This window comes from Borostomias antarcticus (assembly GCF_949987555.1).
Source record: "Borostomias antarcticus genome assembly, chromosome: 3".
Classification (NCBI taxonomy): Eukaryota; Metazoa; Chordata; class Actinopteri; order Stomiiformes; family Stomiidae; genus Borostomias; species Borostomias antarcticus.
In genome coordinates this window covers 295550-313328 of record NC_140236.1, presented here as the reverse complement: position 1 = coordinate 313328, position 17779 = coordinate 295550, and the positions used below count along the sequence as shown (strand labels likewise).

Sequence of the window (17779 nt, the reverse complement as noted above, 5' to 3'; positions counted from 1 at the left end):
GGTACACAAATAAAAAAAACAGATTATGATGCCGTTGTCACCATAAGGATAAGAAACGCATAAAGATGTCTCAAATCGATAACAACAGTTGGGCGTTGTAATTGTTGACTAGCCTACAGCAGAGTTTTGTCAAAATAACGGTTTTCTATTCGGCTGGGTATTTAGTGTCACTTTGTGCTTCCTTGGTATGAAAAGTGCAATATAAATAAAAGTATGATTATGATCATGATTATTATTATAGCAACGGCTCAATTATCTATGGAAAAAAATATTCCGCCAGTTTGATAGTATGGCTATTGTTCAGATAACGTTGGATCGTTTCCATATTGAAAAGGGACGCTGATCCTGCTGTCTCTAAAGCAATTCAAACAGTTACAAATATATAAAACGCACATAACTGACTTGTACCTGAAAGCTGAAATAAAGCATTCAATAATAACTTTCCCCTTTATCCAAATCACAACTTCCAGTTCCTAAACATGGTCCTCGCTCTTCTATGTCCTCAGTTTCCTGGTTGTTCGGTAAAGCGGAGGTGGGAGTCTCTGTTTCTAGACACCTCATCAGTATCCGACTATAAATACGGCAGCATGTTCATCTGAGGGCAGCGGAGGAGAGACTACACACAGAATCATGTTGTCCTACATTTACCACAAGGGAGATAATAGGTACATTTACAGGCTGCTGTTCTACAGTATATTAACGAGCATCAAAAATAGTTATCAAATAACAATTACATTAATTTGAATGTTTAGACGATTTACAGTCTGTAATTTTACCCCCCTTCACTTGTCCACAGTCGCGTATCTGATGAGAGGATGAATGCTGATGGCTGCAGTGGAAGCTTATTTATCCCAGGTATGAGTGCAGGAATAACCAATGGTTCTATTGAAAATAATGTATGTAAACATGTAGAACAGTGTGTGGATTCAGACTGTGATGTTGGACTACTTTATAGGCAGTGGAGGAGATTTAACATTGGAGTGTAATTTCTATGGATGGATGAGGGCGGTGTAATTTCTATGGATGGATGAGGGCTCGGTCAGCTCCACACAGTCAGCCCTCATCCCCAAACACATCCTTCAGTGGGTAGTTGTTCACAACCTGTATGGATACAGTATATTATTGTGTATCACACATAGAACTGACAAACATCTCACCGGAGGACATGTGACATGTTTTAATGTGTGTCTGTAAAAAAAAAAAAAAGAATCCCCCAAAATGTTTTTGCTAGCACTGTCATGTTTTGTTTTTGTCATGTTTTTATTAACTGTCATTTGTTCTTTACTGACGATGACTGAAACGTAGTCGGTTCTCTGCTAAACATCAACTCCTGTCTCTCCTCCCCCAGCTGAGTCCTTCAGGGCGGAGCTGCCCAGCGTCCAGGAGGCGGCCGGGGCTCCGCCTCCAGAGAGGAGGGAGGGGGGGGTCTGGGGGGGGGAGGAGGGGGGAGCAGATCAGGGAGGGGGGGGTCTGGGGGGGGAGGAGGGGGGAGCAGAGCAGGGAGGGGGGGTCTGGGGGGGGGAGGAGGGGGGAGCAGAGCAGGGAGGGGGGGGTCTGGGGGGGGAGGAGGGGGGAGCAGAGCAGGGAGGGGGGGTCTGGGGGGGGGAGGAGGGGGGAGCAGAGCAGGGAGGGGGGGTCTGGGGGGGGGAGGAGGGGGGAGCAGAGCAGGGAGGGGGGGTCTGGGGGGGCGAGGAGGGGGGAGCAGAGCAGGGAGGGGGGGAGGAGGGGGGAGCAGAGCAGGGAGGGGGGGGGGAGGGGGGAGCAGAGCAGGGAGGGGGGGGGGAGGGGGGAGCAGAGCAGGGAGGGGGGGTCTGGGGGGGGGAGGAGGGGGGAGCAGAGCAGGGAGGGGGGGGGGAGGGGGGAGCAGAGCAGGGAGGGGGGGTCTGGGGGGGGGAGGAGGGGGGAGCAGAGCAGGGAGGGGGGGAGGAGGGGGGAGCAGAGCAGGGAGGGGGGGGGGAGGGGGGAGCAGAGCAGGGAGGCAGGAGAAGGAGCTCCAGTCCTGAACCCGTGTCGTCCGGTCCGATCAAACTGGCCAATGGGAAGCTGAGGTGTGACGTGTGTGGAAAGGTGTGCGTCGGCCGTAACGTCCTGATGGTCCACCAACGCAGTCACACAGGTGAGGTAGGCCTGTCACACAGGTGAGGTAGGCCTGTCACACAGGTGAGGTAGGCCTGTCACACAGGTGAGGTAGGCCTGTCACCCAGGTGAGGTACGCCTGTCACACAGGTGAGGTACGCCTGTCACACAGGTGAGGTACGCCTGTCACACAGGTGAGGTAGGCCTGTCACACAGGTGAGGTAGGCCTGTCACACAGGTGAGGTAGGCCTGTCACACAGGTGAGGTACGCCTGTCACACAGGTGAGGTAGGCCTGTCACACAGGTGAGGTAGGCCTGTCACACAGGTGAGGTAGGCCTGTCACCCAGGTGAGGTACGCCTGTCACACAGGTGAGGTACGCCTGTCACACAGGTGAGGTAGGCCTGTCACACAGGTGAGGTAGGCCTGTCACACAGGTGAGGTAGGCCTGTCACACAGGTGAGGTAGGCCTGTCACACAGGTGAGGTAGGCCTGTCACACAGGTGAGGTACGCCTGTCACACAGGTGAGGTACGCCTGTCACACAGGTGAGGTAGGCCTGTCACACAGGTGAGGTAGGCCTGTCACACAGGTGAGGTAGGCCTGTCACACAGGTGAGGTAGGCCTGTCACACAGGTGAGGTAGGCCTGTCACACAGGTGAGGTAGGCCTGTCACACAGGTGAGGTACGCAGTCACACAGGTGAGGTACGCAGTCACACAGGTGAGGTACGCAGTCACACAGGTGAGGTACGCCTGTCACACAGGTGAGGTACGCAGTCACACAGGTGAGGTACGCAGTCACACAGGTGAGGTACGCAGTCACACAGGTGAGGTACGCCTGTCACACAGGTGAGGTACGCAGTCACACAGGTGAGGTAGGCCTGTCACACAGGTGAGGTACGCCTGTCACACAGGTGAGGTACGCAGTCACACAGGTGAGGTACGCAGTCACACAGGTGAGGTACGCAGTCACACAGGTGAGGTACGCCTGTCACACAGGTGAGGTACGCAGTCACACAGGTGAGGTAGGCCTGTCACACAGGTGAGGTAGGCCTGTCACACAGGTGAGGTACGCCTGTCACACAGGTGAGGTAGGCCTGTCACACAGGTGAGGTAGGCTTGTCACACAGGTGAGGTAGGCCTGTCACACAGGTGAGGTACGCCTGTCACACATACACAAGTGTGATCACCAACCTTAGACTTTCTTTGCAACCAGCTTGACAAATGAATAAGGCTTTATACCGTTTGTCCTCCGACATTGACTGATGAGCTGATCTCAGTGAGGAGGAGAGCGTAACCAGGGTGTGGGTGTGCTGGTTGACAGGGGAGAGACCGTTCCAGTGTGACCAGTGTGGATCCTCGTTCACTCAGAAGGGGAACCTGCTGCGCCACACCAAGCTGCACTCCGGAGAGAAACCGTTCAAATGCGCCCACTGTGACTACGCCTGCCGCCGGCGCGACGCCCTGCTAGGACACCTGCGCACACACGCTGGTGAGACCACACACCTCCACACACACGCTGGTGAGACCACACACCTCCACACACACGCTGGTGAGACCACACACCTCCACACACACGCTGGTGAGACCACACACCTCCACACACACGCTGGTGAGACCACACACCTCCACACACACGCTGGTGAGACCACACACCTCCACACACACGCTGGTGAGACCACACACCTCCACACACACGCTGGTGAGACCACACACCTCCACACACACGCTGGTGAGACCACACACCTCCACACACACGCTGGTGAGACCACACACCTCCACACACACGCTGGTGAGACCACACACCTCCACACACACGCTGGTGAGACCAGACACCTCCACACACACGCTGGTGAGACCAGACACCTCCACACCTCCACACCTCCACACACACGCTGGTGAGACCAGACACCTCCACACCTCCACACCTCCACACACACGCTGGTGAGACCACACACCTCCACACACACGCTGGTGAGACCAGAGACCTCCACACACACGCTGGTGAGACCAGACACCTCCACACACACGCTGGTGAGACCAGACACCTCCACACCTCCACACCTCCACACCTCCACACACACGCTGGTGAGACCAGAGACCTCCACACCTCCACACACACGCTGGTGAGACCAGACACCTCCACACACACGCTGGTGAGACCACACACCTCCACACACACGCTGGTGAGACCAGACACCTCCACACACACGCTGGTGAGACCAGACACCTCCACACACACGCTGGTGAGACCAGAGGCCTCCACACACACGCTGGTGAGACCAGACACCTCCACACCTCCACACACACGCTGGTGAGACCAGACACCTCCACACACACGCTGGTGAGACCACACACCTCCACACACACGCTGGTGAGACCAGAGACCTCCACACACACGCTGGTGAGACCACACACCTCCACACACACGCTGGTGAGACCACACACCTCCACACACACGCTGGTGAGACCACACACCTCCACACACACGCTGGTGAGACCAGACACCTCCACACACACGCTGGTGAGACCAGACACCTCCACACACACGCTGGTGAGACCAGACACCTCCACACACACGCTGGTGAGACCAGACACCTCCACACACACGCTGGTGAGACCAGACACCTCCACACACACGCTGGTGAGACCAGACACCTCCACACCTCCACACACACGCTGGTGAGACCACACACCTCCACACCTCCACACACACGCTGGTGAGACCACACACCTCCACACACACGCTGGTGAGACCAGACACCTCCACACCTCCACACACACGCTGGTGAGACCAGAGACCACCTCCACACACGCTGGTGAGACCAGACACCTCCACACACACGCTGGTGAGACCAGTGGCTCAGCTCTGGACATGATGCTTTCTGAAGGGCCGTCACAATCAACTCAGCTATGAAGCTGATTAACTGCAGTTTCCATGTGGATTTCATGAGTCAGACAATCAGTTTAGTGTCCAACATGAAACGTTGGGTGAACATTATGGAGGGGGGTTACAATTCAATAGGGAGGTTAAGATTCAATAGGGAGGTTATGATTCAATAGTACGATTCAATATCTGTCGTATGAATGAACATGACTTGTGAAACGTCTCACACTTTGCTATTTATCCAGCTCATAATGTGTCACATTTGTTATGAATTAGGTCTCATACACACACATAGTCCATAGAAGAACATAGGGTCTGCATCCTGAAAGCTTCTGACTTGTGTGATAATGTAAAAACAAGGATTCATTGTAGGTCATGTTTTGGCTAACTTGGTCAAACTGGACTTTGTTTTTTTGTTTATTTAAACAAAGTCAATTATAAATATTTTCAACTCTACAGTGGAGCTTGAAGGAAATATATATTCTTTAGAATCGCACAGAAAATACAGTATGACATTTAAACAGGATATCCTGTTGGTGTTTTGAATTGATGAGGAGACACATTCACACACAACAGGTGACAGAGAGACGTCTAGGTGGGTCTCTCCTATCGCTTCCATTTCGAAGAAATTACTTTTTTAAACTTTGGATTTCGGCGAAGTGACGTCAGTTACAGCTCCGACGGAACTGCGGTGAAGAGACCGGTTTGCTCGTCGTGTGACGGATGATTTCAGGAATCAGCGGACGAGGGGGAAATCCAGGCTCCCTCTGTCAAAACACGCACATTACCCGACTGTAACCATCCAACTTTACAGACTAAACTGACTAAAAACAACCATATCCAGGAAACCACTCTTACACCAAGATGAGCGATGGAAGAATGATATTTCCTAGGCCTCATTCTACCAGAACAGAGCCCAGAAGAACAAGCGGCCAGTTTGCTGACCTGTGACCTGTGACCCGTGACCTGTGCCGTGTTGTTTGTGTTGCAGAGTCCACAGCAGCGGTGGAGAAGCCGTATAAATGCAGCTTCTGCGGTCGCAGCTACAAGCTGCAGAGCGCTCTGGAGGAACACCACGCACGCTGCCACAGCTGCTCACTGGGCCTGGAGACTGACCAGGGTAACACACACACACACACACACATACACACACACACACACACACACACACACACACACACACACACACCCATACACACACACCCATACACACACACACACACACACACACACACACACACACACCCATACACACACACACACACACACACACACACACACACACACACCCATACTGGGCCTGGAGACTGACCAGGGTAACACACACACACACACACACACACACACACACACCCATACACACGCACACACACACACACACACACACACACACACACACACACACACACCCATACACACACACACACCCATACTGGGCCTGGTCCAGGAGACTGACCAGGGTAACACACACACACACACACCCATACTGGGCCTGGTCCAGGAGACTGACCAGGGTAACACACACACACACACACACACACACACACACACACACACACACCCATACTGGGCCTGGTCCAGGAGACTGACCAGGGTAACACACACACACACACACACACACCCATACACACACACACACCCACCCACACACACACACCCATACTAGGCCTGGTCACACACACTTCAACACAGAGACACACCCTTTATAGCAGATGTTATCGCAGGCTGAAATCATTATTGAAAGGTTATCTCAGCAAGTAAAGACTGTAGAATGTGTAGTGGTGTGTAGGACATCATTGTTGTGTGTGTGTGTGTGTGTGTGTTACTTGGTGCAGTTGAAGAGTGTAAGAGCGTGGATGCAGAGACAGAGTCCTCTCTGCAGACGTCCAATCAGAGCCTCCCATTCCCCGAGCATCAGGCCAGCAGCGTCACCAAACGCAAGAGGTACAAACCCCAGAGGTTCCTAGGTGAGTTGATCTCATTAAACCCAGAGGTTTCTAGATGAGTTGATCTCATTAAACCCAGAGGTTTCTGGGTGAGTTGATCTCATTAAACCCAGAGGTTTCTAGGTGAGTTGATCTCATTAAACCCAGAGGTTTCTAGGTGAGTTGATCTCATTAAACCCAGAGGTTTCTAGGTGAGTTGATCTCATTAAACCCAGAGGTTTCTAGGTGAGTTGATCTCATTAAACCCAGAGGTTTCTAGGTGAGTTGATCTCATTAAACCCAGAGGTTTCTAGGTGAGTTGATCTCATTAAACCCAGAGGTTCCTAGATGAGTTGATCTCATTAAACCCAGAGGTTTCTAGGTGAGTTGATCTCATTAAACCCAGAGGTTTCTAGGTGAGTTGACTCATTAAACCCAGAGGTTCCTGGGTGAGTTGATCTCATTAAACCCAGAGGTTTCTAGTTGAGTTGATCTCATTAAACCCAGAGGTTTCTAGTTGAGTTGATCTCATTAAACCAGAGGTTCCTGGGTGAGTTGATCTCATTAAACCCAGAGGTTTCCAGGTGAGTTGATCTCATTAAACCCAGAGGTTTCTAGGTGAGTTGATCTCATTAAACCCAGAGGTTCCTAGGTGAGTTGATCTCATTAAACCCCAGAGGTTTCTAGGTGAGTTGATCTCATTAAACCCAGAGGTTTCTAGGTGAGTTGATCTCATTAAACCCAGAGGTTTTTAGGTGAGTTGATCTCATTAAACACGGAGGTTTCTAGATGAGTTGATCTCATTAAACCCAGAGGTTTCTGGGTGAGTTGATCTCATTAAACCCAGAGGTTTCTAGGTGAGTTGATCTCATTAAACCCAGAGGTTCCTGGGTGAGTTGACTCATTAAACCCAGAGGTTTCTAGGTGAGTTGATCTCATTAAACCCAGAGGTTTCTAGGTGAGTTGATCTCATTAAACCCAGAGGTTTCCAGGTGAGTTGATCTCATTAAACCCAGAGGTTTCTAGGTGAGTTGATCTCATTAAACCCAGAGGTTTCTAGGTGAGTTGATCTCATTAAACCCAGAGGTTTCTAGGTGAGTTGATCTCATTAAACCCAGAGGTTTCTAGGGTGAGTTGACTCATTAAACCCAGAGGTTTCTAGGTGAGTTGACTCATTAAACCCAGAGGTTTCTAGGTGAGTTGATCTCATTAAACACGGAGGTTTCTAGGTGAGTTGATCTCATTAAACCCAGAGGTTTCTAGGTGAGTTGATCTCATTAAACCCAGAGGTTTCCAGGTGAGTTGATCTCATTAAACCCAGAGGTTTCTAGGTGAGTTGATCTCATTAAACACGGAGGTTTCTAGGTGAGTTGATCTCATTAAACCCAGAGGTTTCTAGGTGAGTTGATCTCATTAAACCCAGAGGTTTCCAGGTGAGTTGATCTCATTAAACCCAGAGGTTTCTAGGTGAGTTGATCTCATTAAACCCAGAGGTTTCTAGGTGAGTTGATCTCATTAAACCCAGAGGTTTCTAGGTGAGTTGATCTCTTTAAACCCAGAGGTTTCTAGGTGAGTTGATCTCATTAAACCCAGAGGTTTCTAGGGTTAGTTGTTACTTGTCTGATGACGTAAAGTATATTCAGACGGGACATTTCTTTAAAACATGCACCTGATTGATAACCTTAATGTGCCGCTCTCTCCCCAGGGGAGAAGAGGGTTCCCCTCAACACGCCCGGACCTGAACCTCGCGACCTCCCAGCAGACCCCGAGAGGCAGGGGGGCGGGGCCAGCGCTCTCCCGGGGTGGGACCCTGCAGGGTGGGGGCTGATGGTGGGCCGGTATCTCCTGGCGTCTGGGGGTCGTGGCGAGGACGCAAACTCCCCCAGACTGGCCCTGCCTCAGTCCTCCCGTCCGCCTGAGCCGGCCCCCAGCAGAGCTGCGTCCCACGCGGCCCCCCACGGCCCCCGGTCCGGCGAGCGAGGGGGGGGGCTGGCTGGATGGGAGGCGGATGAGGGCCGGCGCCACGGCCCCTCCCCCGTCCAAGGATGGCGCAACTCCACGGACACAGAAGGCACTGAGGCGGCTTTCCCAACCGGGGAGTCCAACGCCCCCCGCCCCCCCCCCCGCCGCCCCCCACCACCCCAGAGCCGTCCGTGGCCACGCCCACCACTCAGGACGGGAGAGGAGAGGGAGGAGAGGCCCTGGGTCACCGTCCAGGGAGGCGCTCCAGGTGGTGAACGGGGAGGGGCTGGCCCTGCGCTCCTTCCTCTGTGAGCACTGTCAGCTGATCTTCCTGGACCCCGTCATGTTCACCATCCACATGGGCTGCCACGGCTTCCGCCGGCCGCTGGAGTGCAACGTCTGTGGCCACCTCAGCCGAGACCCCTACGAGTTCTCCTCGCACATGGCCCGCAGTGAGCACCTCCTCTAACCAGCCAAGCACCTCCTTTAACCAGCCAAGCACCTCCTCTAACCAGCCGAGCACCTCCTCTAACCAGCCGAGCACCTCCTCTAACCAGCCAAGCACCTCCTCTAACCAGCGAGCACCTCCTCTGACCAGCGAGCACCTCCTCTAACCAGTGAGCACCTCCTCTAACCAGCGAGCACCTCCTCTGACCAGCCAAGCACCTCCTCTAACCAGCCGAGCACCTCCTCTAACCAGCCGAGCACCTCCTCTAACCAGTGAGCACCTCCTCTAACCAGCCGAGCACCTCCTCTAACCAGCCGAGCACCTCCTCTAACCAGCCAAGCACCTCCTCTAACCAGCGAGCACCTCCTCTAACCAGCCGAGCACCTCCTCTAACCAGCGAGCACCTCCTCTAACCAGCCGAGCACCTCCTCTAACCAGCGAGCACCTCCTCTAACCAGCCAAGCACCTCCTCTAACCAGCCGAGCACCTCCTCTAACCAGCGAGCACCTCCTCTAACCAGCCAAGCACCTCCTCTAACCAGCCGAGCACCTCCTCTAACCAGCCAAGCACCTCCTCTAACCAGCCGAGCACCTCCTCTGAGCACCTCCTCTGAGCACCTCCTCAGTGAGCACCTCCTCTGAGCAGCCGTCTGCTCCCCACCTCAGGTTCGTTCTGCCTCTGATCAGCTGCAGAGGACGTGTTGTTACCATGGGGATTACTGAGCCAATCATCTTCACATATCTCCACCTGAAATATCCCATCTGAAACCCTCCAGGTGAATCAGCAGGGGTCCAGACGACTGGAACAGTGAGCCACTAGAATCGCATTACAACTGTAGACTGACTTCAAAGACAACCATTTGGCGTTTTATTGACTCAGAGACAAAGGAATGTTGACTTTAGGACATCTGCTTTGTTCACGTTAAACTACTTAAGTTAACACAGTTCCTACTAAAAGTGAAGTTTAGTTTATTCATTATTCTTAATAAAATGATTACTACATGAGAGTAATACAGATATGTGATTTATGTAATTGGTGTAGTACAGTATAAAATATACCACACATACATTTATGTGAAAGTTGGACTTGAATATTTGTTCATGTATTGCAGATAGATGATTTTAGAGGAGTCTGGGATGTCCAGTTGGACATCAGAGCTCTCAGATGCAAACCAGACTGACCCTCGTCAGGTGACAGAGGAGGCGAGGCAGGACAGGAGATGAGCGCTACCTCATGAAGGGTTTGCACTTTCTTCTGCTTTAAGGCGAAGGCCCCTCAGCTGGTGTTTATTATGGCTTTACAGTGTGAAACGATTTTTACCTGATTCTGTAGCAAGGTACCTTTCCTGAGACTGCATTATTGTAATTCCCTTTAAATTATTTTATTCAAGAAAATGTCGTCTGTGCTAACCCAGGTTTCTACTCGATGTCGTAGCCGACCAGGTAGCACTGATGGGTCACATCCTCCAGGTAGCACTGATGGGTCACATCCTCCAGGTAGCACTGATGGGTCACATCCTCCAGGTAGCAGACTGATGGGTCACATCCTCCAGGTAGCACTGATGGGTCACATCCTCCAGGTAGCAGACTGATGGGTCACATCCTCCAGGTAGCAGACTGATGGGTCACATCCTCCAGGTAGCACTGATGGGTCACATCCTCCAGGTAGCACTGATGGGTCACATCCTCCAGGTAGCACTGATGGGTCACATCCTCCAGGTAGCACTGATGGGTCACATCCTCCAGGTAGCACTGATGGGTCACATCCTCCAGGTAGCACTGATGGGTCACATCCTCCAGGTAGCACTGATGGGTCACATCCTCCAGGTAGCACTGATGGGTCACATCCTCCAGGTAGCACTGATGGGTCACATCCTCCAGGTAGCACTGATGGGTCACATCCTCCAGGTAGCACTGATGGGTCACATCCTCCAGGTAGCAGACTGATGGGTGGATGGATGTTTCGAGTTTGACAAATTCAGTATTGTTTGTGTCAATGATTCTGTTCCCAGAGCTGAATATTCCAAAACATTTACTTTACAGAAATCTTATTTTTTTTTATTATATATTATATAATTTATTGTACTTGGTTTCATCAATTTTGTTTTTAAATAATGTATTCCTGGTGAAACAGGATGTCTGTCTGTCGGTTTCCTACCATGTGCCTGCAGTCATTTCAGGGTTAAATGAATCTTGTCTGACAACCTCAAACAGTTGTATTACCTGCTTACATGGCTTAGTTTGGTTTTAATGTTTCCTAAGAATAATGTACCACAACATAACAAAGAAACATGACCTCAAGGTTGTGGAGACAGAACACTGCCTCATTTGAGATCAGCACATTTGTAATGTTCAATAAAGTTGACTGACTGCCCAGTGTGTGTGCAACGCCCCCGAGACATCATTGACCTCACACACACACACGCACACACACACACACACAGACGCACGCACGTACGCACGCACACACACACACACACGCACACACACACAGACATGATAAAGCAAAGGGCCAACGGATGAGAAATGGTCGTTTCATATAGAAGATACAGATGAAGATACACTTGTCTTTAAAGCTTTAAAGCCACTTTAATTTATCAGGAAAAATGACGATCACATCCCCATGGGCTTCGGGGGGGGTCTTGGGGGACCACCCTGAAAAGGAAAGAAAACATTTGTTCAGACATGAATGCAAAGTGCTTGTAAACACAGTCCTACTGGAAACACAGTCCTACTGGAAACACAGTCCTACTGGAAACACAGTCCTACTGGAAACACAGTCCTACTGGAAACACAGTCCTACTGGAAACACAGCGTATTCTAGGTGTTGTCTCGCTTGCGGTGAACCACATTCATCCGTTAAAAACAGTCTTTTATTAGGACAGGATTGGTCCATCTGGCCTGACGTGTCATGGATGACTGAGGCTGCTGGATGACGTCTGCACGTTCTTGTCTGTCAGATGCTGCATGATTGGGAATTCTGCAGTAAAGTGCGTTTATATTATGAGAAACACGATTATTGGGAATTGTCAGACAAAACGTGCATGTTTCTGCAACAACGTGTCACTGTGAACACGCTGAATAACCTGCCAGGCTATTGTAACAACGCGCTAATGATTAGCTCGTACTCATTCTAGTCGGTGCTACCTAATAAACTCTCTCTAGACATCACCATTCTTTCACAAATAGGGATGAATATTTGTAGCAAGGGATTCCCTAACCTAGGGCTAGCCAGCTGAGCTAGTTAACATTAGCTAGGTAGCTGTGTAGCACTAAACTAGTTATGTTAACGGACGGCTACGCAGCTTTACAGACAGTAACGTTATCTGGCTCGCTGGCAGAGGTGGTTCCTGGGTAAATAGTGCAGATGAGCGTCCGCCTGGGCCCCTGTCATCAGATCTTGGGCTAATACCCAACGCAAGGAATCTGGTAAATTAGCAGCCAATAGCCGACGCCTTCCCTGTCCTGGGTTAAACGTTTTAAACAAAATGGCTGCAAATCCTTAATTGCGCCAATCTTGTGGATCGAGCACACAGTCGATAAAACAGAAAATCTAATGTTGCTCGCTGGGATCAATGTTTGATACTCTCCCCTCCAGTTCGTTTCACTATGGGCGAATATAGGGGGATGACATCATCTCTGGTAAGGTGGGTCTTTCATTTCCTATTGGAGGACAGGGGAGTGATTCTGATTGGTAGCGTTGGTAGTAGAAGACGCCCATTTCTAGCCTAGATTCTCAATGGAGACGTCTCCAGACCTGGAGGCGGAGTCTGGCATCGCGGGACTAGTCTTCCTATACTCAAAATATGTAAAACTAAACTAAACCCATCTTAAATCTTGTAGGTAGCCTTTAAATGGAGCCTATAGTCTCAAGCCAGGTGTGGCCACGCCTCTCTGGGAGGAGCCACGCCTCTCTGGGAGGAGCCACCCGACGTTTTTCAGTCTACAAAGACACATTTTGCAGAGAAGCTCATTCACTGATTTACCAGTTTAAAAACCAATGATGCCAATTTCATATAGTTTTTTCAGCCAAGACTAACTTGTGGGTGACCCAACACTTTGATTGGGAATTTGCCAGCAAGGTCGGGGGTCAAACTCACGCTGGGTCTGAAGCGGGGTGGGGGGGTGCGGTCCTTCCTGGCTTCTGTGGAGCGATTTCTGACGACCTTGCTGTGGATGGCACAGCTCACGCAGTAGTGCAGCTTCACATACAGCTTGGGCAGCACGTACGCTGGGGAAGGACAGGGTGAGTTCACATCAGTGACACCCAGCTCAACAAAGGGGGGAGATTAACCCTGGATGCCCCCCAATATGAATCTGAGGGACTAACATGCCATTTCCCCAGTGCACTCAATTCTTACATGTGGACGATTCGTTACAACATCAACTGCTACTCACAGTCAAACACGCTGGCCTCTGTGATGTCTCTCACGGCAGCCGCCTCAACGATGTTCCTGATGACGAACTTCTTGATGGCCTTGTCTTTGGGGACACAGCGGGCGCAGTTGGTGCAGCGGATGGGCTGGACGTGACCGCGGCCCTTCTTGGCGCGGCCGTTGTTCCTGCGCTTCTTCGTCTAAGGGGGGCAATGTGTGTTGAGTTTTGATACCAGCACCAGCAACCCTAGCCCTAACACAATAACCCTAGCCCTAACACAATAACCCTAGCCCTAACACAATAACCCTAGTCCTAACACAATAACCCTAGCCCTAACACAATAACCCTAGCCCTAACACAATAACCCTAACACAATAACCCTAGCCCTAACACAATAACCCTAACACAATAACCCTAGCCCTAACACAATAACCCTAACACAATAACCCTAACACAATAACCCTAACACAATAACCCTAACACAATAACCCTAACACAATAACCCTAACACAATAACCCTAGCCCTAACACAATAACCCTAACACAATAACCCTAACACAATAACCCTAACACAATAACCCTAACACAATAACCCTAACACAATAACCCTAACACAATAACCCTAGCCCTAACACAATAACCCTAGTCCTAACACAATAACCCTAACACAATAACCCTAACACAATAACCCTAACACAATAACCCTAACACAATAACCCTAGCCCTAACACAATAACCCTAACACAATAACCCTAACACAATAACCCTAACACAAGACTCACTGCTTAGCACAGGAAGGGACCTCCGTAAGTGAATGTTCACCAGGACGTTTTCATTACAATATTGCCTAAGATTGCCTGTGTAACCGACTGAAACGTGGAGCAGCTGGTGAAATTCACTCCTCAAATGAGTCCAAGAGTGTCTAATCGGAGGTAAGACAGCCCTGATATAGTTAACCAGCCAGGTTAGGTGTTATAGCGACCCAGAGAGCCTCTACCCGCTAGTAAACTAGTACTGGACATGGATAATTAGGGATTCAACTACATGCAATTCTGCGCTCCAGCCTGGCCTAGCAACATGAGCTAGCTGAGTACTCAGGCCAGGCTAGTATAGCTAGCTAGTACTCAGGCCAGGCTAGTATAGCTAGCTAGTACTCAGGCCAGGCTAGTATAGCTAGCTAGTACTCAGGCCAGGCTAGTATAGCTAGCTAGTACTCAGGCCAGGCTAGTATAGCTAGCTAGTACTCAGGCCAGGCTAGTATAGCTAGCTAGTACTCAGGCCAGGCTAGTATAGCTAGCTAGTACTCAGGCCAGGCTAGTATAGCTAGCTAGTACTCAGGCCAGGCTAGTATAGCTAGCTAGCACACTAGCACTCACTCGTTAGCCCTAGCCAGTTCACATGTATTACGCGCTCTATGAGCTAACCTAGCTAACCTAGCTAACCGCACACTGCATTTGATTCTGAATAACTAACTTTACAGAGAACATTTTTTGCAGAAACAAAACGTTGTGAAGTACGTGTGACTCGTTGAGCATAAACCATCGACTCTACGCGCTATTGTTGATAAATAAACTCATTTTTAGGTTTGAGGCCCATCGACGCATGCAGACACACTCACCATCGTGCAGAGGGAGAGAGAGAGAGAGCAGGCAGAAGACGAGGCGGTAGGACGTCACTTCTTCTTCTTCTTCTTCCTTGGGTTTTATGGCGGATCGCAAACAGCTTAAAGGTGCATACCGCCACCTACTGTACAAGAGTGTGCATCATCATGTCATCATCCTAGTGCTCACAGACTACAGTCTGCCCCACAACCGTGTGTCACCCAAGAAAGTAAATAGAGCCTTCCTGCAGAGTCCTACCCCCTCCCCGTCCGTGCCCAGTAAACCCCTCAAAGTCCATTCCCTCCTGCTTCTCTGACCTTAACCCGGAGTCTCTCTCTCTCTACTCCATAGTTGGGACAGTGCAACAGAACATGTTCAGTGTTTTCTGCAGCTCCACAGTGCCCACATGTACCACTCCCCCTTTTCCCCAGTACAAACAAGGTGCCGTTCAGTCCCGTGTGATCAAACCTGAGTCTAGCCATGACGATTTCCTCCCTCCTGTTCTGTGCAGTGTAGTTCTTCACCATAACTGACTTCTGCACCCTGTGATACCCCCTCCCCTTCTGGTCTTCATCCCACCTCTTCTGCCAGAACTCAAATCCCTTCCTCCTAATCACCGCTTTCCCCTCTCCCTTCCCGAGCGGAACAGGCACCGAGATGACCTTAGTCAGCGCACCTTTCGCCAGTCGGTCTGCAGTCTCATTCCCTGTCACCCCCTCATGTGCCGGAACCCAACAAAACTGCACGTCTATCCCACCCCTGTGAAGCCTAAACAAACTGTGATACAATTCAATAAGTAGATCCTCCCTGATGGACTGGGTGGACTGTATACTGTCCAGCACTGATTTGGAGTCCGTGCACACCACCACTCTATCAGGTCTGACCTCCTCCACCCACTGCAACCCAAGGATGACCGCCACCATTTCAGCCGTGTACACAGATAACATATCAGACAGCCGCTTGGAGAGACCCACTTCGAACCCCGGGACATACACACCAACCCCCACTCTATCCAGTTCATCCTTTGACCCGTCAGTGTAGATCTCCACACACCCGTAGTAACTCGCACGCAGATACATGCCCGTGTTCAAACCCACTTCACCCGGCTGCCATCCATGCTTTCTCTCCAGAACGCGCCTGTCCACGGTCACTTCAGGGAAGAGCCAAGGGGGCACCCAACTAACTGGGGCGGACCCAGTGAACTCCATCCCCTCCAGCCCATAGTCCCTCACTGTGGCTTCAATAGTCCACCCAAACCCAGTCCCCTGGAACCTATTGAGTTCCCAGCAATCCCGCAACGTGAGCTTAGCAAGGTGGTCGTCCCCACACCCTTGCAGCCTAACCCAGTAGGCCAGCGCCAGTTTCTCCCGCCTGAGCTCCAGTGGCGTTTCTCCACCTTCAACGAGCACCGCATTATTGGGGGTAGATCTAATAGCCCCCAAACAGATCCGCAGAGCCCTGTACTGCAACCGATCCACTTTAAGCAATGTAGACTTAGCTGCCGCTGCATACACCACCCCCCCATAGTCCAGAGCTGACCTCATCAGTGCCCTATAAATGTCCAGCATTGACTGCGTTCCTGCCCCCCAGTCACACCCAGCCACAGCACGCAGTAGATTGACAACCTTTTTGCACTTGGTTTCCAAGTGGCGAATGTGTACTGCCCATGTAAACCTGCTGTCGAGCCACAGGCCCAGGTATTTAAAGTCCAGGTTAACCCAGTTCAAATTTTTGTTATGAGCTTCACACACCACAGGAAAACATGTCATTAACCGCCCAGCCAAATCTGAGTGATTAAAAATGTCGCTAAGTATATAAAATAAGGCTTCAAAATCGGTTAAAAATCAGCAGCATTCTCTGGTCTGAGACTGTGGGGGCGTGTCTGCTGAAGGCACCGAAGCCACACCCAATTGCGTGGGGAGGGGGTGTGGAGGGAAGAACCTGTCAAATAGTACCGTTCTCTGGTCTGCATATTGTCACACTGGCACGCCGTCTCTTTTGTGGTAGGAAGGCACAGCTTTGTGAAAACAGAGAGGAGTTGAAATTACACTTGTCTAATGAGTCAAACGCACAGATGCTTCCTCCTAACCTACCTCCTGACAAACAACACGGGTAAAACTGTAGCTACTCTATACCAACGCGCCAGTGTTACTGCCCTTAGATGCAAAATACAAAAACAGGCAACGAGGAATGTATGAGTTTGTCCCTATTTTCTCACTGCCACCTCCGGACCCATTCCTATCCCTCCCAGGCGATCCTGTCGTCCCTTGGGATCAATGGAAAAAGTTGTTTAAAACGTACCTTTTAGTCACTGGCTTGAACAGCGCTGATAGCGCGAAGAAGCGTACACTACCGGAGTTGATAATCGGGACAGACTCATCCACTCTCGTTGGCAATGTTATGTGTGAGAATAACGAGCACTCGGCTTCAACTTTCCCGCAACATATCCAACAGAACCAGTAGCCGCCGAGCACCGCTTCACTGGGAGAGGGTGCGTCTTTCTCC

At 50.8% G+C, this 17779-nt stretch overlaps 2 protein-coding genes across 2 annotated transcripts; one reads left to right on the top strand and one right to left on the bottom strand.

Annotated features, from left to right (window-relative positions):
- Nucleotides 1-2091: 2091 nt before the first annotated feature.
- On the top strand, nucleotides 2092-9318 carry ikzf4 (IKAROS family zinc finger 4; the record flags this gene model as incomplete). Its single annotated transcript, XM_084461878.1, has 6 exons — nucleotides 2092-2116; nucleotides 3400-3567; nucleotides 5954-6082; nucleotides 6798-6929; nucleotides 8593-8704; nucleotides 8790-9318. The coding sequence occupies 6 exons, from the start codon at nucleotides 2092-2094 to the stop codon at nucleotides 9316-9318; spliced, it is 1095 nt and encodes a 364-aa protein (XP_084318004.1).
- A 2554-nt stretch (nucleotides 9319-11872) lies between these two features.
- Nucleotides 11873-15355, bottom strand: rps26 (ribosomal protein S26). The gene is made up of 4 exons (XM_084462024.1): nucleotides 15292-15355; nucleotides 13695-13872; nucleotides 13397-13527; nucleotides 11873-11951 (listed from the first exon to the last, which is right to left on the bottom strand). Exons 1-4 carry the CDS (start codon nucleotides 15292-15294, stop codon nucleotides 11910-11912), a joined length of 354 nt encoding a protein of 117 aa, XP_084318150.1. The 5' UTR covers nucleotides 15295-15355; the 3' UTR covers nucleotides 11873-11909.
- Between the last annotated feature and the right edge of the window lie 2424 nt (nucleotides 15356-17779).